General features: G+C 44.8%; 1 protein-coding gene across 1 annotated transcript in view; it reads left to right on the top strand.

The window, feature by feature from the left end:
* Positions 1–13,534, top strand: part of LOC126548099 (S-adenosylmethionine synthase-like) — a 28,290-nt gene extending 14,756 nt beyond the window's left edge. Inside the window, exons 8-9 of the mRNA XM_050196210.2 lie at positions 5,721–5,854; positions 12,684–13,534. Of these exons, the coding sequence (XP_050052167.1) occupies positions 5,721–5,854; positions 12,684–12,786 (237 nt within the window). The 3' untranslated portion in view covers positions 12,787–13,534. The remainder of the gene's footprint in view (positions 1–5,720; positions 5,855–12,683) is intronic.
* The last annotated feature ends 11,540 nt before the right edge of the window (positions 13,535–25,074 follow it).

Raw genomic sequence — 25,074 nt, 5'->3', positions numbered from 1 at the left:
TTATCGCAGTCTGCATACCTAAAATGTGTGTCTTTTCTCCTCTTGGAGCGACAAGTTGTGTCCGCACACACATGACATCTTCTCTGCGTGCGGCTGCCTTGAGCAGAGGTCTGAGGCACCCTCTCGCGAAAGCGCGTTGTCGCTGAGAGCGAGAATACCTCGCGAGCGGCGGTGATAAAACAAGCTTAGAACAGCTCCAATCAAGATAGAAATCAACTTCCACCGCCCCGCAGGAGAGTGCCGACAAAGAGAAAAATGACGTTTCGGGCGGCTCTGTTGCGATCACGTGGCGAAACTGAAACCGCAAAAGGGGTGTTGCCGCAGTCTGCACGACGCGCTAAAGCTAGAAATCTGTTCTGTTTATCTCCGCAAGAAGGTAGCACAAATTGCAAACGCTTTTTGTAAGTCCTAAGAAGTGGCAGCACCTCCCAGTGAGCACGCATCGTCATTATGGCGCGAAATTTCAAACGGAGGAGCGAAACCGTACCTGTACGGCAGAAACCTTCAAAGGGTTAAAAAGCTTTTTATGCAGATTTCAAATATGTCATTAGTTTCTGTAAAGCTGTTATTGAGTTGTGTGATGCACATTGGCAAAATATAATCATATTTGTGGGCACTTTATATATGAAATTTTCACAAAAAGCATCATGCTGTAGGTTAACTCTTTTTAGATTGTGATGTGTCGATATCTGATAAACAGTGTGTACAATTACTGGAACTATGCAAAAAAATTGGGACACTCCAACTTATTTTTTGAAATTCCCTAAAATATAACCTTGTGTTTTTGCAACTACTGCTGAGCGATATTGCAATTTCAAGTATACAGTACAAGCTCGTTAATTCGAACCGCAAGGGGAAGCCGCTTCAGTTCGAATTAACGAAAGTCCGAACTAACGAAAGTGAAAGAGAACAACAGTAACACTGCGATTTGGAAACAGTAGGGCATGCCAGAAATTTGGCGTGTCAGAAAGTAATGGCATGTGCTGTGGGGACACGCCATCTTCAAGTCAGAGCTCTGGGTCCGACTGTCAGAGCTCTGGGTCCATCACAAATAATCGCGATGGCCGGTACCTCCTAAGCTGAAAACAGACGTAGACAACCGATGAAGACTGCCAAGACAAAGACGCTGAACATGTGGAGTGATAGTGATAGTGATTTAAAGAAAGGAAGGCGAAGGCCCTGATTTGTCGGTTCTTGATTGCAAGTGCAGCTGCGACGCACTTGATTCGCTGTTTTTTGGTGCTTGCCGCGCCATCTGCCGCACAACATTAGCAGCTACAAAAGATTTGCAAAGCCTCCAAGAGTCACGACAGGCAAGAAATCTCGGAGGTCACGTAGAATGGAGAGGAGGCAGCCGCGGCTGCCTTCTGGCCGACCCCGCCCTGGATAGATTTTTCCCGATTTTGCCTTCTCTAGGCGTACTCTACGTTCCGGAGGTGACTCAGCCTTGTGTGGAGGCAGTAGGCGCATTTCTCTGGCCGTGTGCCAGGCGCCAAGCCGCCGGCACAGTGGCGTGTAGTTCAAATTATCCGTGGCGGAACCTTCTCGCGTTTGAATTAACGGGCTTTTTTATACAGAGACTTCTGTGGAGCTTGGCCGGACAAAATCATACAGTTTGAATTATCCATAAGTTCGAATTATTGAAGTTCGTATTAACGAGCTTTCACTGCATACATACAGTCAAACCTCGATATATCGGAACAGCACGGTGATCGCGAAATTGTTCGATATAGCCAGAATTCGATATATAAAATCACGCAAGAAACGCGTAGAAAACTTATGCAAATCAATCAATGAACCAAGGGCGTGATTGGGGATCGTTGTTCGGAGCTTGTGTTTGATTGTGCCATGCGCGATTGGCCTAGACTGTGCAGACTTCGCGTGGCGGACGGAAGTCGGCGCGGCCTAGGCCAATTGCACACGGTGCAACCGACGGGTGCGCTCCGAACAACAATCCCCCATCTCTCCCCAATCGTGGCGCAGTAAATACTCGCTTGAAGCTCCACACAAAGTATTTACTTATTTAGCTGAAAGTATTGCAGCACTGTAGCCTGCTTCTTATTGGCATCTGCGTGCTTAAACACGGAGTCCTCAACATAGTCTAAATGATCCACAAGTGACAGGCTGGTGCCCTCTATTGCTCCGCAGTAGCGGTGTAGAAGGGCCAAGGCAGCTAGAGCCTCAGTTAAAGTAGGGAGCAGGGCAACATCAGTGCTTGTGGGATCAACCCCAGCAGAGTCTTCATTTGGCCGCTGCTTCTGGTGCAATCTCCACGTCCGTCGATCGAAGTATATTAAAACACTGTCAATAACAATGTATTAAGTCTGGGCCGAGCCGAGTGAGCACTTGCTGTCACGTGCCTTTGCAGATGCAAAACCACCAGTTCTTGTAAGGCGTGGCAGGCGCAGAGCTCGGCACCCAGGAGTCAGTGCAACAAATGAAATGCATCGTTCACATTGTCAGAACTAGCCAAGCCGCTGCGTGTGTATGCCGCTACATTCAAATGGGGCCCCTCAGTGCTGCTGTCGTTGTGTGTGTAGCTATAGTGCGCAGCAGTCAAGGACACCCATCGCACCACCGCTATCTTCGAGGGTGTTGCGGGAAAGCTCACCGCCTGTCAACAGAGTGCACGTGGTCTGGGGTGGCCGAGTTCGATATATCCATTTTACGTCCAGCCCCGTTCAAAATAAAAAATTAGAAATGCATGCAATTTTCCAATTGATATAGAAAGTGTTCGATATACGCAATGATTCGATATATCCATGTTCAATATATCGAGGTTTGACTGTATTAGCATTGTACATAATTTCAAGTATGTAAGCCAAATTTTGTTAATGTAGCATGTATAGTATAGTGCAACAATATTTTCGTGATTCTGGAAAAAATTGTTTACGTGTTCCCTTTTCATTTTTTAAAATGCGTAATCATTTCTATGCCTACCCAACGAGGAAACCCAACCATCATGTAAGACTATTGCTTTCAAGATATGGCCTGCAGCAGCGAGCGAGTTCACGTTCATGCAGCCTCTCGCTTAACATGAACTAAGCGGCGGAAACACAGCACACACGAAGCTATCGGCACTCAACACACTGTGTCCCCATCTCGGATTGCTTTCAAAATACGGCCTGTGCATCTTGCTTCAGTGTGAACTAAGTGGCGAGAACACAGGCCCGCACCATGTAAATCCGCCACCGGAGTACAGTTGTTCACTGTTGGTAATAGTTCAGTGTGGATGGATAAAGTGCTAAAAAGCAATAACAGCTTATAATGATCAAAACGTTGTCAGTGCACCTGGTGCCGCCACCTGCAGTAATTTGCTTGTTTCATCAATTCACTTTGCGCCGCCGTTTGCAGCCGTTCATGTTGCCGCAGGGCTGTCGTTTATACTGGTCAGATGAAGTTTCATAACATCGATAATGACACTGGGCTGCGTAAAGATGAGTAGGTGGCACAATGCTTGCGCAAACTTCGACAACTCCCGAGTAGCTTGACTGTTTTTTTTTTTTCTTTTTCCTTTTTTTTTTTCTTTTTAATGTTTCCAGTTAATTGTATGTGCTGTTTAGATAGATATTGTCCCCTTGTGGTCTACAAAGAGCTAAATAAGCTGCAGCGCAGTGCTTTTTTTTTTTTTTGACAATTTAATACACAATTAAAGTGCCCGCAAATTACGATACTTTGCTGTTGTGCAAGAGATAACTCAAGAACTGTAGCAGAAACACAAAAACTATTGAAATTTTTGAAAAGCTAAGCTTGGGGGAATTTTCAACTCTCTAGTACAAATATTAAAAACGTTTTTCGAGGAGCATCTCCCCTAAACTAGTCTTTCAAAGCCCCGTCATTTTTCAAAGCCCAGTCTTTCAACCCCGTCATTTCATCAAAAGCCCAGTCATTTTGATGTCTCATTGCTCCTGTGTTGCTTTGGAACTATAAATACCATCATTCACTCATGTAGTGTAGTCACAGTAGTGTGTGTTGCACTGACAAGGCTACCATACAATGGTACTCCATTTTATGCCTGCCAGATTATGTGTAATGACATTTATATGTACTGGGAATTTTTCTTAATTTTTCAAGTTTTCGTGCTGTTCCTGTGCTGTGACAAGTTACTTGCAAAAGTTCTGTACACTGCCTGCTGTGGTGGCTGTGTGTAAGCATAACCTGGCGTCGTGGACTGTCCTTGAAGATGTCCTTGAATGATGATGCTGTGTACAGTTGCCATAAGATCTCCTCAAGCACTGTAAATGCAAGGCACATTCACACGTCACAGTCCAAGCACAGTCTGTCTACATTATTATGCGAAGCATATTACTAGAGCTCAACCCAGCTCCTCAGGCGCGGCGGTGTCGCCTTCAATACTACGTGACACCGTGACGTCACGACAGAGGAGAAACGTGGCTCCAACTCGCGGCGTCGCCTTCAAGGCTGACCACGTGACACCGTGACGTCACGACAGAGGAGAAACGGGGCTCCAACTCGCGGCGTCGCGGCGGTATATAAGCAGCTGCGCTTGTTTCTAGGTGGCTTTGGCTCAACTCTTGCAAGATGGGCTGGGTGGGAATCGAACCAGGGTCTCCAGAGTGTGAGACGGAGACGCTACCACTGAGCCACGAGTACGATGCTTCAAAGCGGTACAAAAGCGCCTCTAGTGAATGCAGTGTTGCCTTAGAAACAAACTGTTTCTAAGGCTCAGGCGTGCGTCGCTTGCTCAGGCACACATTTCGTTGCCGCGCCGAACGCTGCGTTGCTCGACGCTCACCGCGTCCAATGCGGGGCGCGTAGTCGCTGCGCCGTAGGCCATTGTCTTACACCCCTTGGCGGGTCGACGGGAACGCTGTCGCGTTCCACTCTTGAAGGCGAAGCAGAGTAACGCATGAGTTGTTTCTTCGTCTAGCCGAACCAAATATAGCCAAGCAACAGCAGTTCACCAGGCTAAACAGTGGTTCAACAACTAAAATAAAGGCTAGTATGCTTCGCATCCTGGGCTTAACCTTAGCTAAGCCACAGCCATTTTTTTTGCTTTTCCTGACATCTGAGTAAGAAGCTTTGATTTGGGTCACAAAAGGTTTCATAGCTGACTATAGCATCTTTCAGTATCCCAAAAGTTTCAGCTGTCTGTGCTTGGAACTACCAAAGCAATTTTAAAATTCTTCTTTCATGCCACAAGCGCCTGCTCACTGTTGGAGTCTGCCTTTCGAGGCTCCATTCAATCCAGAGGTTTGTGTAGTAGAAGTTGGAAATAACTGTTTCATTTGCTTCCCCTGCTTTGGCCAATCATTTTGCTTCTTTAGAACAGTCTTCACAGGGATCTGAATTGGTGTACATTCCATCATGGTCAAATAGAGCATTTGTCGCCCTAACAGATTTAGTTGTTGCAAGATTTACTGTATGGAGTTTGACAACTGTACACTACATTTTGCTGCAGACGATAATGAGAAGGGCTGCATCAATTTTAGTCTGTTTTTGTAACTGACTTGTATTCAATTGACTGAGTGAGCTGTGCACACTTTTAATGCTATTTTGTTTCTTGTTATGCGCATATATAACTGCAACTTTTTCACTGCTTTGTAGACTTGGGGGCAAGCGACATGACATTAGCACTAAGGAAGTCATTCTTTATTTTCCTTGAGGAAGCTTTATCAAATGCATAGAACTTTTATTGCCCCACTTATTTCCTCTATGATGCATTCTGAGTAGCGCGCTTCCACATTCCTTATTTGCAGGTTTCGTATGCTATAGGCATTGCTGAACCACTTTCAATCACTGTGCTACCTTATGGTACCTCCAAGTACGCTCAGAAGGAACTGTTGGAGATAGTGAACAAGAATTTTGACTTGCGGCCTGGTATTATTATTAGGTAAGTTACTATGCCTTTCTATGGCACTTTCCCACTCTTGGCATGCCGAGGGATCAAAGTGGGAGTGTGTTAGGGTGTGCATTTATATTAATGGCCAGCGTTACCAGTTCTGCATATAAGCTGTAAAAATAAATGTGTGGGAAGACTCAGTATACAGACACTGACCAATAATTCAGACTAGATGAGCGCTGTAGAAGTCCGAATGATGGGGAGTCCGAAATATCAAATTCAACAGAAAATAGGTGATTTTATTTGACAAGTGGCTAAAACAGACTTGCATATTGATGGATGACCGCTTTCAGGAATAGCGTCGGGTTCATTTAAATCGAAGGTGATGGCATTCTTGGAACAGTGACAGGAACGCTGTCGCTCATCAGTGCGTTCAGTGCTAGTCGCAAAATATTGCAAAAGTGAAAGCATATTTAAAGTTATCGACCGAGAGTGTGGCCCAAGTTTGTCAACATGTTGCTGCATGCGCATAGCTTGCCTACGACCTGGACAGTCCGTATCTCAACCATTGTCATGCTGTTGCTGCAGGTAGATAAAAGTACAATTAATGTGTGCACTGAATCTTCTTTCTCTCAGAAGTAGGGCTTTTGAATAAGAATTAAATGGTCTGTGCTATTTGATTTGCGAATTCACTCATTCGCAGTTGTGGAATAATTTCTTCTCCATAATACAATACATGCAAACACTTATTAGAATATCGAGGGAGGCAGAACGATGGCTGTAAGAAATGTTCCAAATGATTCTTGTGCAAGATAGCTGCAGTTGCTGCACAGGGGCAGCTGTTCCTTAACGAACACACGAGCCAGATACACTTCATGCGTTTTTCAGGTGACAATGGAAAGAAAAACCAACAGTTAGGAAGGCCCTAAATTTCCACAGCAATGTCAGAAACAACTCTGCGCACGTGTGTAATTAAGCGACACCTACTATGTTATGTGGCAGTGGCCTCTTTCTACTCCTAATATGCTTCACTGCATGACATAGCTCCCTGAAGTCAGCTTCGCTGCAGTACCGCCATCAAGAACTACAACTGCATTGTGACACTCTTATCAGGACTGGTGATCACATACTTCCGGCATTTCGTAGTTTAGAATTTGCCTCTGCACCGCTAAATTTATGTGACCACCGTATTTAAGTAGAATGTAAAATGCAGGAACATTTCAGAACGGCGACATATAAAACAGGAACATAACACATAGGAGTCAATAGGCCTTAGGTCGGGACCGCGAAAATGCAACATAGCAGCCAGGAAAATGCAAAAGTAAGGAACGTATCAACTGGGTTCCACTGCAACTCCTGCTCAATAATTTCCAGTCATTCAATAAAAATTGCTTGCTTTTAGGCAGCCTATGGATAGATTTGTTGCATTTTTTATTTGGACAGTCTCGCCATGTTTGCATCCCTTAAAAACAATGCGCAGTGCTGTATTGCCACACTTCTCTCCTTCAGCAAATGCAACACTGTACGTACGACTGTGCTCAATAGAAGTTGCAATACAGCATACACCCATCAGTACTTTCAATAATAAGAATGACTAGCCATTTTTCTTGTGAACAGGGGGCTACCAGTAAACAGAACAATACTATATTTACTCACATAATGATCGCACCCCTGAATTTTGTTGTCAAAATATGATTTTTTTTTTTTTCCTTTCCCGTGTAATGATCGCACCCTGAACTTGCCGCAGCGATATGTCGTGTGCCAAGCCTAGCTAATGATGATCACGCTTACCATCTGTCAAATGCTACGCGAACGACTCTTCCAAGACATACCAAGCGGTCTGCACGCGCCAAACATTCTAAAGCAGATGCCCCATTTCATTTGTTTCATCACTTTCCGCACTTCCATGAAAAAAAAAGCTACAACCAAGCTTGCCGTGGCTTTATTATTTGTAGGCGTTATAACGGTTCTGGTCGACAACAACAAAAAAAAAGGCGCTTTTCGATTCTCGTCTGCACTCGTGGGCACGCAACAAATCGCGAGTGGCAACGATAGTAGCCACGTTTACACTGATACGTTAGAAGTGTGCCCTATTCATACGACGACGCTTGTTACACAGCTAAGATATTCGGCCACACTTGGCGGAAGCGTGCCAGATTAAGATAGTAGTGAAGACAAATGCAGCAGTTTCTGCTGCGTGCCTGCCATGGGTTTCTGTCACTGGCAGCTAAGCACGCCCGTCTCCATTTCTGTCCTCTCAAAGTGGTCATGGCTACGTTATTGCCACAAACATGCCAATAGTAACGACATTATTCCTTACTGATACGGAAAAAACTGTTTCAATTCGCGTAATGTACTCGCAAGAAGAAGAAAAAATCGCGTTTGGCTTGCTCCGCCGGCCGCCATTGTCATCCCGCAGCAAATGCGGGATGAAAAGAAAAGTTTTCTTTTCGCAGGAAATTCAACCTGTGTAATAATCGCACCCCTGAATTTGCTTCACTTTTTGTTTTTTTTTTTTTTTTTTTTTGACAAAAAGTTCGATCATTATGCGAGTAAATACGGTATTCATCAACATTCTTGTATAGACACTGCCATGCTGCCATACGGGCACTGTATGGAAGCATGGCAGCACCCACACAAAAAAAATTATTCGTGTTGCAGCTCGTATTGAAGGCGATAGCACATCTAGTAATGTGCTGTTCCCTTGTTTCAGTACTGTCATTGTCATGTTGCACCAGGTGATTCAAAGCAGTTGTTTATCATTTATAAGCTACTCAGATGTCTAAATAGGACAGGTCTCTTGCTTTATCGCGGCCCGCATCTGCACAGACAGAGAGAGTGGAGCTGGCTGATGATTCTGAGCAACAATTCCCAACAGCAGAAACCAAGGTCGCCCAAGACTGTGTCTCTATTTATTACACTAATCAAGAAATGTTGGAGGCATGAGGTGCACACATAAATGTGCAGGCTTCGCTTGATTTGGCCTGTCCGATTGGCTTAGCTGGCAACTACTGCATTGACTAGTTTATGAACTAGGCAAGAAGAGTAGTGTCCTTTCACTAGTTTCATTTTTGGGGAGGTTCTGGAAATGCAAAAACCAAAAACTGCTCCTTCTGCTCACAGTGGCGCCAGAGTTTTCATGCCGCTGTGCAGGCAGAGTCCAAAATGTTGAGCAGCGTGCTGTAGCGTCACTGCAATTTAGGTCATCATTGTACGTGACTTATATTTCTTTATTCAAAAATTTCCCTGCTTTGCCGGAAGGCGCTACAGCGGGGGGTTACAAGGTTGAAAAAAATACATCTTCATTCACACTGCACACTTGCTCAGACGTCAGTCGATTCTACTGAGCGATAGTTTTTACAAAAAAAGAATTTGCATACTATACATGGAGGTTAACAGTGATGCCGCAATGATAAAGAATCTACTTCTGGCTTGTTGTACCTGCTAGTGGATGCCAGGCATTCTTGAAATTACTGCACGAGGAGATTTGACTTAGTGCCACCTCCTCAAACACCTTTTATGAAAGGTATAAAGTATGTCCTGTAGGGCATCACTTCTCAAATCATCTTCCAATGTTTCAGAATGTGCCTAGGCATCCACAGATTTATCTGCAATTAAACGTTGCCCTTACTATGCCTTCTCATCCATCCTCTGCTTTTTGTTGTGCTTGGCTGCACCGACGGGGAGCAATGCCCTCACTCCAACCAACTTTGCAAGTATTGCATATTGTGGTCTTGATGGCCAAGCACCTTTTGGTAGTCTCCTACTGCTTGACTCAGCATGCTGTGGCAGGACATCTAGGACTTGGCGGCCCAGACTGTTCATGGGGATTTGCCAGGCTTGCCTGACATCCAACTACAATGCTTGAATGCACATACAGTTGACTTCCATTAATTCAACCCTGACGAGTATGACAAGATTGGTTTAATTGTTCAGCAGGCATTAAACAAAAGGTAGAAGACACCAAAACACCGCTGATTCATTGAGTAGTATTTGCCAGATTCTAACACTTTTCCAAACCAACCACACACACACCCACTGTATGTTTTCAAAGTAGAAAACTAACTATAGAAATGACACCGGAGCTCCCCAAAAATGCAGAAATCTAACGCCCACTCGATTTTTTAGCAAGGGGAAAAGCATGCAAAATAGTACTGTAATAATTAATTGTGAGGTGTCTTTTTCATTTGATTTTGTTATGGCTGGCCAAAAAAATATTTCGGCAAGGATAACTGCTTCGTGTTCACTGTCCCTTAAGAGGACGCTTTAGCTCGGGTGCTCCTATCGAAATACATGTAAAAGGAGAATTCGTTTTTCTTGGCAACCACTGCACCAATTTTGACGTGGTTTGTGGCATTTAAAAGCAAAACTTAAAATCTAGTGACTGTTGGTTTCAAAATTTTGAGTTAGGTTGTCGATTTTTATTAAAAATTGACAAAAACCGAAAATTTTCAAAAAGCGAGACTATCAAGTTTACAACTCTAACTCAACAACCAAAAATCGTAATACAATTCTGTGAATTGCATCTTATAGTACATCTAAAGCGGACAAGATTGATATGTTGCGCGTGAATATAGAAAAATTTAGTAATATGAAAATACAGCTTTTGCAGAACCTTTGTAAACAACGTAACCAATTCACATAAGATGTAAAATGATGTATCGAATTTGTCTGCTTTGAATGATCTAAGGGATGCCTTTTAAAAAACCGCAATATCTGTTCTTGATGCAGAGCTATGAATTTGTAAACTTGGTGCTTCTATTTCTTTCAAATTGTCGAATATTTGAAAATCTTTTTAAGAAAACGCAAGCCCTAAATCAAAATTCCGCTTCCAACAGTCACTACAATTTAACTTTCTCTCTCAAATGCTACAAATTTCATTAAAATCGGTCCAGTGGTTATCTCGGAAAAACGTTTTTGCATTTTACATGTACCGTATTTACTCGCATAATGATCGCACTTTTTTGTCAGAAAAATTGACACGGAATCAGGGGTGCGATCATTACGTGGGTTAAATTTCCCGCAAATTTTTTTTCGTTCCGCATTTGCTGCGGGACAACAAAACAAAAATGGCGGCCGGCGGAGCAAGCCGAACGCAATTTTTTTTTCTTCTCATGAGTACATTACATGCATTGAAACAGTTTCTGCCGTATCAGTAATGAATAATGTCGTTAATATCAGCAAGTTTGCGGCAATAACGTAGATATGTTCACTTTGAGGGGACAGAAACAGATGGGCACGCTTAGCTACCAGTGACATAGAAACACATGGCCGGCATGCTGCGGAAACTGCGGCATTTGTCTTCACTACTATCCTAATACGGCACGTTTCCGCTAAGCGTGGGTGAATCTTAGCTGTGTTACAAGCGTCGGCGTATGAATAAGACACACTTTTAACGTATCTGTGTAAACGTGGCTACTGTCGTTGCCGCTCGCGATTTGTTGCGTGCCCACGAGTGCAGATGAGAAGAATCGAAAGGCGCCTTTTTTGTTGTTGTTGACCACAACCATTATAAAGCCTACACATAATAAAGGCAAGTTTGGTTGCAGCTTTTTTTTAGTCATGGAAGTGCGGGAAGTGACGAAAGTAATGAAATGAGGAATCTATTTAAGAATGTTTGGTGTGTGCAGACCGCTTGGTTTATCTTGAAGAGTCGTTTGCGTAGCATTCTACAGATGGTAAGCGCGATCAGTATTAGCTAGACTTGGCACACAACATATCGCTGCGGCAAGTTCGGGGTGCGATCATTACACGGGAAATAAAAAAGAAACGAATTTTGACGACAAAATTCTGGGATGCGATCACCACGCGAGTGCGATCATTATGTGAGTAAATACGGTATTTGAATAGGCAGTGTCGGAGTTGGGCCAGAGCTAAAGCTTCCTCTTGAGATCTGCTAAGTTGGACACTCCTTCTAAAGGAGTTGCTATCAGTATGTGCATGCTCACCGGTCAAGTTCCAATTATTTGGTGGAGGCCAATTTTAGGATAAAAATAATGAATGCCTGTGCCAACAGAAACGTATGGACTTTGGCCCCGGGACCTTCGGTCGGGATCAAATTACAACCGGAGTCTAATCAATGGAAGTCTACTGTATACAGCGGCCTCCCTATCAAATCTTTTGCATAGCACATGCCTACCAAATTTTGTCGATCCAATGAACTGAACCTCGGCATGGAACTGACTCCACCAATACATCACCTAACACTGCAGTATTGTAGCCCATCATTCCAGTGCTCAAGCTACCAGTGTTGCCTTCCAAAGTTTTGGTTTTTCAGCTTCGGGCCATTGATTACTGACATTGGATACCATCCAGGATTGCGAAGTACTACCTTTTTGGTGTGCTGTCTGCCTTGTGGCAGCTTGTACAAACTCCTAGATACGGAGCTGATACACCACACAACTGAATTTTAACAGTGTTGGTTGCAATAGTTTACCGAGAGGAACTTGGTGACCACATGCCACCAGGGCAACCTTCGAGATATTTTCCTCTCAATAGGACCTAACAGGCAGATTACCAGTGTGAAAGATAACTGCAAAGCTGGCAGCCTATGCTGTGCTTTTTAACATAATGGACATTGGAATCTTATTTGGCAAAGTATCATTGAGCATAGGTGTTTCTGAGGATGTTTTGCTTTTGTCATAGTTGCTGATTAATCACATCTAGATTCAGCTGATACCATTTGTTTCATAGACTACTGTAATGAAGTATAACAGCTTGGTGTGCATTTAAACTGCTAGCACCGCATGTAAATATTCTCCTCCAGTATTCCTGATAGCATTGTCTAGCTACTAGGCCTGGTATAGTTGCCAAAATGTTTGTCCCTTTGTATTTCCTCAATGAAGCTGTGTTGCAGGTGAAATGTGGCTTTATCTTGCAGGGACCTGCAGTTGAAGAACCCCATCTACCAGAGCACCAGTGCATATGGACATTTTGGTCGCAAAGAATTCCCATGGGAGATTCCCAAGAAACTGGTTCTTTAACACACGCCATGCCCAGCAATGTTTTGTGTATACTGTCGGGTGGGCACTGTTGTGTGCCATGTGTCTAGGTTTTGCATTCATTTCACCTTGCTAAATGAAAGGAGGTAATTGCCCTGGATAATTAATTCCCCTGCCATTTCTTTCTTCGCCCACATGTGTTAATAGCTGGCAGATAATTGTGTGCAAGTGTGTGTGTGCGACTACACAAGAACCATCGACGTATCTGTGTTCCAGAAGGTTTAGGGTTGCGATTTCTACCATTTGCTCGAGCCTGTTGTGAAACAGAAACAAATTGGATGAAGCATGTTGTTAAACTGTTTTATGCTTTTCAATTTCTTTATAATGTTTCTGCAATATCCCATAAAGATCTGTAATATAGCTGTCAACTTGTAGACTCTGTTTTGGAGAAGTCTTTTGTTTTTATCTAGTTTTGTATTGTCTGCTTTATATTGTTACACACTAGCTTTTGTCTCTTGTACAATTTTTGGAGCTGCATTTTCCACGGCGATATATGGTGTACATTGTAGTGCTGTTGTCTGCCAGGCACTATTAATGCTTTATAAGAGATCGGTGACATGGGCATTTTATTAGAGCACTGGAAAAAAAAAAGTCTATACACCTGCATTTATTTCTGATATAACGTGGCAGAGTATAAACTTTTATTCGTCATTTCATTGTTCATTTGGCAGATTTTCGTACTGTCACATAATGAATGCTGCTGCTAAATAAAGGTCATTTCGGCCTCATCTCTGCAGTGTCAGTCTTTGTAAATGCTTGCTGGTAACGAATCCAGGTAAGTAGAATCGTGAGCAAGTTGCTAGCCATAGAGTATGTGCTGTATTGTCTGCTGGGCATTTAATAAGCACATTAGATCCCTATTGCTTAGTAATGTGCACACATGTCAAATATGAAGAGGGTTGGAAAAGCACCTGCCGCCGATAGATCTTGCCATCTTAACAGACCATATCTGCACATTATTCTAATAGGGGCCCCACAGTGTGCCAAGCTTGTGCTGATCTAAATGCGCCCAGGCGTCCAACGCATGATTGCTGTTGCAAAGCAGTGTGCGACAACTGCCCAAAACCGTACATTTGATTTACTCGTGTTGCCGCCTAACCGAGGCAGTCTGGAACAGCGGTACTCTTTCAATTGTTCTTTACCATTGTGCACATTCTACTCTGCTGTCCTAAGTGATGCATAATAAACTTCTTTGCTAGGAAAAGCTAGGTGTCATGAAATCGACCTGTATCATCCATAAAGCTGAAGCAATGTTCCTGGGTGAAAGATGGCGACGGTTATGCTGGAATGTCTTGGCAAAGTTCTGCATGCGATTCCAATGAGGGCAACCTATCCTGTGGTGTTGCACTACTGCCAGCCACCACTCAGCATGCAGGGCATTCCAATAAGAGTGTGTCGGACTTATGGATGTCTCCTTCAGCATAGAGCATGCTATGCAGCATGGCACAAGCAAAATGGGTGTGCACCTTCAGCGCAGAGTGCTGCGGCGATTGCACCAGCCTGCTTAATTAGCACTTGGTTATCAATGAAAGTGCATGCATAAACTAGAACACAGCGTTTGTGCCTATGTATGCACTAATGCTTGGCACATGTAAACGAGACTCCATAATCTGGAGAACCATAATGTAATGAGAAAGTGAGCCATTGAATCGGAGATCCTTTTCACTCTGTTCTTGCTAGATGTGAGCTGGCACTCCCTCTGCGCTGAGCCATTTTCCTGAACCCACCGTCTTGCTTTCTTGGCATGGTAACTGCATTATGATGGGGTTGGAATGCTCCTGTTAGATTTAGGTGCACATTAATGACCAAATGGTTGAAATGAATCTAGTGGCCCCCCATTATAACCTTTCTCGTAGCATGCGTGTAGCTTTGCGATGTTAAATCCCACAATTCGATTGGTTTTCCTGTGCCTAACCGAAGTGCACTGGGCATTCATTTGTGGGTTGAAAAGGTGCCATTCCCACACTACCACTGTTAAGACGTTTTTTTTTTTTTTCATTTGGTAAATCCTTTAAATTGTGAGCTTATGTACGCCATTAAAATGTGCTTCATCAAATACCGTGTGTGCGAGGTATTTGAGGGTAGTTGACGAATCGCAACTAACTAAATTCGTCTTTGATAACGGCTGCATGCTCTAGTGGGATAGTGCATGTTCATTTTGGGCAGTGGTTCCACAGTGGCAGCCTTTAGAGTTTGTTAGCATTGTGTGGCAGTTTGTTAGTCTCGCTATCGATGATGCCGCTTTGCTAGCTTATAGTGTGAACTGTAGTCTGGTACAACTCGAGGCAGATGCACACGAGCCTCTACCAGTGGGCGCGCACTCTAGACAACGGCTGGTGACCCCACCGGCCGAGAATGTGGTTCCCCGCGCTTCAAACTGAGAGACTTTTGAGCGGGACTATTTCTTAAGTTGCGGAGGCAACTAGCTGGCATTGTTCAGTCATCTCGGCAGTACCTCTCCTGCCTTAGGTTGACCTTTTCATCGGGCGAAGAGGCAAGGGCGCGCTGCGAGTCTTTCTTCCTTTCTGGCTTGTGCGGCGCGGCGCTGCTTGAATGTATTGCTGTCGCGTGCTGCGGAACGATTTCGCGATCTTTACGCATGTCCGTTCATATAAGGTCGTCAGGGAAGCCATTAGGTGCATCGGTAACTACAGTACACGGAAATATATCTACGGGGTGCAAACATGTGACGCGCATTATCAGCCACGACGTGTTTATGTGTTGTGAACTATTTTGCGTATATCGGTTTTATTTCAACGAAGAGAACCGGTGTGTCTGTATTACCAGCATGAAATGGTAAATCTGCTCACTATCTGATTGCTAGGCGTAGGGACTAAAACATAAGAGCGCATGCTCGTGTACGGCCAACCTAAGGCAACCACGAAACATCTAAGCGGCAGGCGCTATCAAAGAATTGTGATACACCGGCATCGTTCTCACGCATTTCAAGTGAAGTAGGCTTGAAATCACTATACGTCTACGCTAGCCTTCCTCCATGAGGCCGATGGCGCTGCTCAACACAGCGATCACTGCGGTTGGTGAACCAGCATGATACATATATAAGCTATGTGCGTCGGTATTGCCTTTTTTCCCTGTAGAGCCATAATATATGAGAGGGATCGCATAATAAGAAAGCGATGGCTATTTTTGAGGACAAAATTTTCCTAATACGTGTGAGTGCGTCGTAAAGAACGGAAAGCACACAACCGAAAAAAAAAATTTTGGTTATCATCGATCCTCCTTCCCGAAAAAGAAAGAAAAACGTGCTAACGCCACAGTACAGCTCGTATAGTCACGCCGCACAACGTTTATAGATATAAAAAAATTTATGCCGCATGCTTGGAACATACGCTATATAGAACAAAGATATCTGTAACCTAGCGCCTACCACTGCTTAGCATGCTCGCACAGTTCGTAAACGGTCACTTTGCTGGACAAGTATAGTTCACACTGTAAGGTATGCTGTTATTACTAACCAAAACTATTTTATACATGGGTGGAAACCTCATCCATGGAACCAAGTAGTCACGCAATGTAATCTGCAGCTAACAGTTTGAACGCTTGTCAAAGTATAACAGCACAGCTCAGGACTATCGTAGCAGAACGGTTCCCACGCTGTTGCGATCGTCGCGTATGTTTTATTGCTCCTAAACCGCAGCTTAGAACTAGAGGATAATACTGCAATAAGGTCACATTAGTGAATGGAACTATCAGAAATGCACAATTGATCTCCGAGGCTGATTGTAGGCTCAATCATGCGCGCACACATCGCGCTGCGTGCTCCGTCCGCCACAACGCCAGCACAAAGTCCGGCCAAGCGACTTAAACCACTTCAGTACGTCTCATGTGAACCGTTTTCCACGTAGAAGACGCCACGTCATACTAAATAGACCGCACGAGCGCCAAAAAACAAACGCCAGTAACTACCGCCGAGCGTATGCACCTGCCATGCAAAACGGAACGGTCGCCTAAGCCAGCATGCCGACTGCCCATAAATGGCGCCACTGCGTAGCAATATGGTTTTGGGGGTTTTGGGGCAATATGGGGGTTTTGGTTTGGATTTTGTGGCAAATGGACGCATGGCGAATGGCGAATATTTACGCTAGAGTTATACTATGTCCGCGCAACCTTGAGCGATCGGAAAGCGCGTTTTCCCCTCTTGGCCGGCGGAGACGGGAGACTTTGTTCCGGCCGCAGAGCCCTCCACGTCTCAGTAAGGTGCCTGGTGGTGGTCTCGGGCGGACGATGCCCTCTCGGTGAGCGCATATTCCCCCTCATCTTTTAAGAGGTTCAATACTTACAAGCATTTGTCTCGCAAACCATATTTATCTCAAGGGAATTTTCCACGTCTCAATAATTTCTCTCGTCGTATTCGAGTGCTGATTGCCGTGTTATAGTTTGTTAACGAAGCTTTCCCTCAAGTCTAAATATTTTAAGGCAGTTTGTCGGGTGCGTACCATGGCCACGTACGCTTATATCGCCTTCCGTTTCTCTACCACGGGTGCGCTTTAAAACCACGGCGCTGCAATTTTGCTTCAGAGACTTTCCTTTCCTTCCTTCTTCTCCTCCCTCAAACTGGCTCTCTTAACCACTACACGCAGAGACAAAGCAACAGCGCGTGCATTAGATCCCATAGATGAGATGAATATTTACAATTATTATTAGGGTTATAATTATATTCGAGTGCTGATTGCCGTGCTATCGTTTGTTAACGAAGCTTTCCCTCAAGTCTAAATATTTTAAGGCAGTTTGTCGTGTGCGTATCATGGCCACGCACGCTTATATCGCCTTCCGTTTCTCTACCAAGGTTGCGCTTTAAAACCACGGCGCTGCAATTTTGCTTCAGAGACTTTACTTCCTTCTTCCAGGCCTTAAATTGGCTCTCTTAACTACTACACGCAGAGACAAAGCAACAGCGCGCGCATTAGATCCCATAGATGAGATGAATATTTACAATTATTATTAGGGTTATAAGTATATTCGAGTGCTGATTGCTGTGCTATCGTTTGTTAACGAAGCTTTTCCTCAAGTCTAAATATTTTAAGGCAGTTTGTCGTGTGCGTATCGTGGCCACGCACGCTTATATCGCCACCCGTTTCTCTACCACGGGTGCGCTTTAAAACCACGGCGCTGCAGTTTTGCTTTCCTTTCCTTCCTTCTTCTCCGCCCTTAAACTGGCTCTCTTAACTACTACACGCAGAGACAAAGCAACAGCGCGCGCATGCGATCCCATGGATGAGATGAATATATATATATATATATATATATATATATATATATATATATATATAGAAAATTATCAGTCATAGCTCTCGTAGTATAGCCCTCTGGGCCGTTTCCTTTTTTTTCCCTTTCCTTGTATATGTGAGGCTCGGAGCAGGAGCTGTGGCGCTTGAAAGTAGCCTGGGGCCTGACGAACCAACTGACTGAGCTATCTTTCCGGGCAACATCCAAGGGTCACGAGTTCAAACCACCTGTAGTGTTCCTTTTTTTTTCCTTTTTCTTTCTTTTTTTTTCCTTTCTTTTTAATGTCTTTTCCTTTATTTTATCACTGTACGGGAACCCTCCAAAAATAAAAAAAATAAAGATATATATCTTCAATTATGTATGGCCACACACGTGCAGGTCATAAATACCAGGTTCTCTAGCCGAGTGCCATCCGTGCGGTATAACCGAGCTCAGAATGGTCCACCTTGACTGATCAAATAGGGCACCACTGTAGGTTAAATGAGGCGTACAACTCCTGCGGGACCCGCCGTGGTTACTCAGTAGCTATGGTGTTAGACTGCTGAGCACGAGGTCGCGGGATCGGATCCCGGCCACGGCGGCCGCATTTCGATGGGGGCGAGATGCGAAAACACCCGTGTACTTAGATTTAGGTGCACGTTAAAGAACCCCAGGCGGTCGAAATTTCCGGAGTCCTCCACTACGGCGTGCCTCATAATCAGAAAGTGGTTTTGTCGCGTAAAATCCCATAATTTAATTTTTAGTTTAACTCCTGCGGGGACTGTAGAGTATCCGCCTCCCGTGCAAGAGGACCGTGATTCAAATCCCGGGCCGCACAATTCTCCACCGGAAAATACCAAAAAAAAAAAAAACGTGTGTTGAGAAAATTGCACAAACAGGCCTGGAGTGCGGCCTGATCCCGGTGACCAGAACTGGTAACGCACTCTCTCACCAGAGCAGGATTGGCCACCCTGGTGCTGTACTTGGCCACAACCTCCTATATGAACACAACAATCAAACCCCGGCCCTCAGTCCCCAGCAGCTGCGAAGCAACTGACCACGGCGGCGGTCAGACCTGCGACGCTGCAGAGGGTGCTAAGAAGCCCTGGCTCCGGACAGGCCGCCGTTGGAATATGAACCTGGCAACGTTTAACGCTAGAACGTTATCTAGTGAGGCGAGTCTAGCAGTGCTATTGGAGGAATTAGAGGGCAGTAAACGGAATATAATAGGGCTCAGTGAAGTTAGGAGGCCAAAAGAAGCATATACAGTGCTAAAAAGCGGGCATGTCCTGTGCTACCGGGGCTTAGCAGAGAGACGAGAACTAGGAGTCGGATTCCTGATTATTAAGAACATAGCTGGTAACATACAGGAATTCTAAAGCATTAACGACAGGGTGGCATGTCTTGTTGTGAAACTTCATAAGAGGTACAAAATGAAGGCTGTACAGGTCTACGCCCCTACATCTAGTCATGATGACCAGGAAGTCGAAAGCTTCTATGAAGACGTGGAATCGGCGATGGGTAAAGTCAAAACAAAATACAGTATACTGATGGGCGATTTCAATGCCAGGGTAGTCAAGAAGCAGGCCGGAGACAAGTCAGTGGGGGAATATGGCATAGGCTCTAGGAATAGCAGAGGAGAGTTATTAGTAGAGTTTGCAGAACAGAATAATATGCGGATAATGAATACCTTTTTCCGCAAGCGGGTTAGCCGAAAGTGGACGTGGAGGAGCCCGAATGGTGAGACTAGAAATGAAATCGACTTCATACTCTGCGCGAACCCTGGCATCATACAAGATGTGGACGTGCTCGGCAAGGTGCGCTGCAGTGACCATAGGATGGTAAGAACTCGAATTAGCCTTGACTTGAGGAGGGAACGGAAGAAACTGGTACATAAGAAGCCAATCAATGAATTAGCAGTAAGAGGGAAACTAGAGGAATTCCGGACCAAGCTACAGAACAGGTATTCGGCTTTAGCCCAGGAAGAGGACCATAGTGTTGAAACAATGAACGACAATCTTATGGGCATCATTAAGGAGTGCGCAATAGAAGTCGGTGGTAACGCCGTTAAACAGGAAACCAGTAAGCTATCGCAGGAGACGAAATATCTGATCAAGAAACGCCAATGTATGAAAGCCTCTAACCCTACAGCTAGAATAGAACTGGCAGAACTTTCTGAGTTAATCAACAAGCGTAAGACAGCGGACATAAGGAACTATAATATGGGTAGAATTGAACAGGCTCTCAGGAACAGAGGAAGCCTAAAAGCAGTGAAGAAGAAACTAGGAATAGGCAAGAATCAGATGTGTGCGTTAAGAGACAAAGCCGGCAATATCGTTACTAATATGGATGAGATAGTTCAAGTGGCTGAAGAGATTTATAGAGATTTATACAGTAACAGTGACACCCACGACGATAAGGTGAGAGAGAATAGTCTAGAGGAACTTGAAATCCCACAAGTACCACCGGAAGAGGTAAAGAACGCCTTGGGAGCTATGCAAAGGGGGAGGAAGGCAGCTGGGGAGGATCAGGTAACAGCAGATTTGTTGAAGGATGGTGGGAACACTGTCCTAGAAAGATTGGCCGCCCTATATACACAATGCCTCATGACCTCGAACGTACCGGAATCTTGGAAGAACGCTAACATAATCCTAATCCATAAGAAAGGGGACGCCAAAGACTTAAAAAATTATAGACCGATCAGCTTACTGTCCGTTGCCTACAAAGTATTTACTAAGGTAATTGCAAATAGAATCAGGAACACCTTAGACTTCTGTCAACCAAAGGACCAGGCAGGATTCCGTAAAGACTACTCAACAATAGACCATATTCACACTATCAATCAGGTGATAGAGAAATGTGTGGAATATAACCAACCCTTATATAAAGCTTTCATTGATTACGAGAAAGCATTTGATTCAGTCGAAACCTCAGCAGTCATGGAGGCATTACGGAATCAGGGTGTAGACGAGCCATATGTAAAACTACTGAAAGATATCTATAGCGGCTCCACAGCCACCGTAGTCCTCCACAAAGAAAGCAACAAAATCCCAATAAAGAAATGAGTCAGGCAGGGAGATACGATCTCTCCAATGCTATTCACAGCGTGTTTACAGGAGGTATTCAGAGACCTGGATTGGGAAGAATTGGGGATAAGAGTTAATGGAGAATACCTTAGTAACTTGCGATTCGCTGATGATATTGCTTTGCTTAGTAACTCAGGGGACCAATTGCAATGCATGCTCACTTATCTGGAGAGGCAAAGCAGAAGGGTGGGTCTGAAAATTAATCTACAGAAAACTAAAGTAATGTTTAACAGTCTCGGAAGAGAACAGCAGTTTACGATAGGTAGCGAGGCACTGGAAGTGGTAAGGGAATACATCTACTTAGGGCAGGTAGTGACCACGGATCCGGATCATGAGACTGAAATAACCAGAAGAATAAGAATGGGCTGGGGTGCGTTTGGCAGGCATTCTCAAATCATGAACAGCAGGTTGCCACTATTCCTCAAGAGGAAAGTGTATAACAGCTGTGTCTTACCAGTACTCACCTACGGAGCAGAAACCTGGAGGCTTACGAAAAGGGTTCTGCTGAAATTGAGGACGACGCAACGAGCTATGGAAAGAAGAATGATAGGTGTAACGTTAAGGGATAAGAAAAGAGCAGATTGGGTGAGGGAACAAACGCGGGTAAATGACATCTTAGTTGAAATCAAGAAAAAGAAATGGGCATGGGCCGGACATGTAATGAGGAGGGAAGATAACCGATGGTCATTAAGGGCTACGGAGTGGATTCCAAGGGAAGGGAAGCGTAGTAGGGGGCGGCAGAAAGTTAGGTGGGCGGATGACATTAAGACGTTTGCAGGGACAACATGGCCATAATTAGTACATGACCGGGGTAGTTGGAGAAGTATGGGAGAGGCCTTTGCCCTGCAGTGGGCGTAACTAGGCTGATGATGATGATGATGATGATGATGATGATGATGGTGCTTTTCGGGGCTTCGTGGCGGCGACGAAATCATAAGTTCTTGTGCATGCTTTGAGCTTGCTTCTGTTTTTGATTTGCTGATTTTTTGCCTTTAAATGGTAATTGGGTGGTTTCTCTTTCTTTTTTTTTTGTCTCTCGTATGTCGGGTGCGCTGGTGTGTTTCGTGCACATTTGGTTTTGCAGGATTGTTAGAGCGTCCTTTCGCTCCACGTGCTTCAACACGTGCAGCCGGTTGGGACGTTGAGGGTTTGTAGTCCTTAAATGGTAGCTTGGAGTTGGCAAGATTAATAGGTATGAATGGTTTTACTTTGCGTGTTTTCGTAGGAAAGTGAGAGCGTGGCCGCGTGATTGAGCGCGTGCAAGAGCGTGTCATACCTTCTGTCTCCGCGGCATTGATTGCTTTTGAAACAGTGCTGAGAGTTACTTAGCGACATTTTGAGGATTTGGACCCTGTGCGTATCGGTTCTTGCTAAAAGGCACGTGCTCAGCGTTGATATAGTGGTATAGTATTGTAGTATTTGCATCAGTAGTAGCATTATTATAGTATTTGCAAAAAGCCGTGCAATACAGGGCGAGAAAGCCGGGATAGCAGGCAGTGCGCGGGGGGTCCCTCAAGGCAGATGAGGATACGGATGAAAATAGAGCGGGCATCGAACCAACCGGTACGCAATATGATGTCGATACTATGCTGCAGAAAATGGAGGCTTTCCAGGAAGAGCTTGTCAAACAGGTGCAAGAGCTCGAAAATGAGCTAAACAGGGAGCGTGATGCACGGAAGGTTGTTGAAAAGAGACTTGAAGCAGCCGAGGAAAAGCTGAACAGGGCTCCCATTGTGAACGAGAATATGTGCGTGACAATGGAACGCAAATCTCCGACGCGACAGGCGAGGGAGTGTCACCAGGGTACGTGGAATTTGTGCAGCTTAATGAAGGGTTAGCTGGGAAGAGGGGCAGCTACCTCGAGGCCGCCGCGCGTAAAAAGCAGGATCCCAGGGGACAATGCCCCTTGTCGAGTTCACGCGGAAAAGGACAAAGGGAAGCAGGGAGAGGTAGGAGAGAGTGAAAGGGTGATTATCGCCGGCGACTCAAACATGGCTAGTTGCTCAAAAGCAATTGTGGAGAGGGTGAAAGGCGATAAAAGAGTGGCGGTAGGGACATTTCCAGGGCGGACACTGGGTTCTGTCATGGAGCGAGCAAAAAAAAAAAGAGAAGCTCGCGGAAAATGCCCACGTGCGCAACCTTATTATAGTAGCAGGTGGGCTAAATGACGTCCTGAACAGGAACGGGGCAGGACTAGCCCAGCGCTTGGCGAAGGGGGTGGACGACTTACGCGAGCTATCCCCTCAGGTGCAGATCGTGGTGTGCACGGTGCCGGAGGTGCCTGTATGTGACAGTCACGTACGAAGAGCCGTAATGGCTGCTAATGAGGCAATATGGAAAATGAGCCGAGAGAAAGGCTTCGAGGTGGTCGAAGTAAACAGGGAAGTGAGAAGGTATGGTGGTTTTAAACGAGACGGGATCCACTTCAATTACAGGCTGGCAAGAAGTGGACTGGCGAATTGGTGGTCGCGCTGTTGCTTTTTTAGGAGGCCCGCGGGCGCTCAGGAGGCCAGAGTAGATAGTAATGAAGAAGGTGCCCTAGGGGAACCTCGGAAGAGTATCGCTGTCGATAGCAAGCAAAGGAGGAAAGCAAAAAAGAGAGCTCGCCACGCAATAGGCTACATAAACATGCAGGGCGGCAGAAGAAAGGAAAAGTGGGCAGAGATTGAGGAGCAGTTAAATGGAGAACAAATAGGGGTGTATGCGGTTACAGAAACGCACCTTAGAGACTCAGAAGAGCCGCCAGTTATTGAGAATTATGTTTGGGAAGGGTGCAACAGAACTAAGTCGGAAAGAAAGGGAGGGGGAGTCGGAATGCTCATCCATCAGAGAGCCAAATGGAAAGGAGTAAAGTCAAAATGTCAAGAGCATCTTTGGTTATCAGGTACAATGAGTGGGAAAAAAACTTGGCTGGGCGTTACGTATTTGTGGACCGGAAATAATTGCACAGAGAAGAATAAAGAGTTAGTGGAATGCATAAGCGATGATATTAAGGGTTTCGGGAATCGTGCTGAAATTGTCCTATTAGGTGACATGAATGCCCACATACAGGATTTAGATGGCTATACCGACAACAACGGGAAGTCGATGGTAGACCTTTGTGAGCAACATAACTTTGTTATCGTGAATACAGGGCCTAAGTGTGAAGGGCAGATCACATGGGAAGTCGGAAACCGGCAATCGACCATTGATTACTGTCTGATGACAGAAGGAATTCATGATAAGTTGAGAGAAATGGTCATTGATGAGGAAGGGTATAGCAGCATAGAGAGTGACCATAAACGCATCATTTTGAAATTGGGATATGTAGTTGGGAAAGAGAGCAAGGAGCGCAAAATGTCCAGTCCAAATTTGAAGGCTGAGCGAATAGCAAATATAGTAACTAGAGTCGAGGAAGAAATTGGCGAATGGCCAAGTAAAGAGTGGGAATATGGTGAGCTTCTAATTGTAATAACGACAGAAATACGGAAAGAGAAACAACATGTTCGTTGGAAAGGAACAAAGAAACCGAAAAGCTGGTGGAACAGGGAGATACGAGAAGCGATCGCAGAACGACAGAAAGCATCTCGAGAGCACAGGCAGGCAAAGAAGGCGCAGTTGCCGCAGGATGAAGTAACCAGTAAATGTGAAATATACCGGGAGAAAAAGTCTATGGTTCAAATACTGGTGCAAGCAAAATTAAAAGATGAAAGTGTACGTTGGTTGTCAGAAATACGGGAGAAAAAGAAGGCCTCACCTAGAATATTTTGGAACCACATAAAATTATTAGGCAGGAAGTCAACAACAATACAAGAACATATCCCAGACGAAGATGAAAGCAGACTGGAAGGAGAAGCGGCAATACATTACATCCGAAAAATAACAGCCGAATCTTTCCAAGATAATGACGAGGTTGTAATTGAAGAAAAAAAGAGCATGGAAGAGACCCAAGTGGAAAAGGAGCTCGTGCTGACAAATT

The sequence above is a fragment of the Dermacentor andersoni genome, chromosome 1 (genome assembly GCF_023375885.2).
Source record: "Dermacentor andersoni chromosome 1, qqDerAnde1_hic_scaffold, whole genome shotgun sequence".
NCBI lineage: Eukaryota > Metazoa > Arthropoda > Arachnida > Ixodida > Ixodidae > Dermacentor > Dermacentor andersoni.
This window is presented reverse-complemented; position numbering and strand designations above follow the sequence as displayed.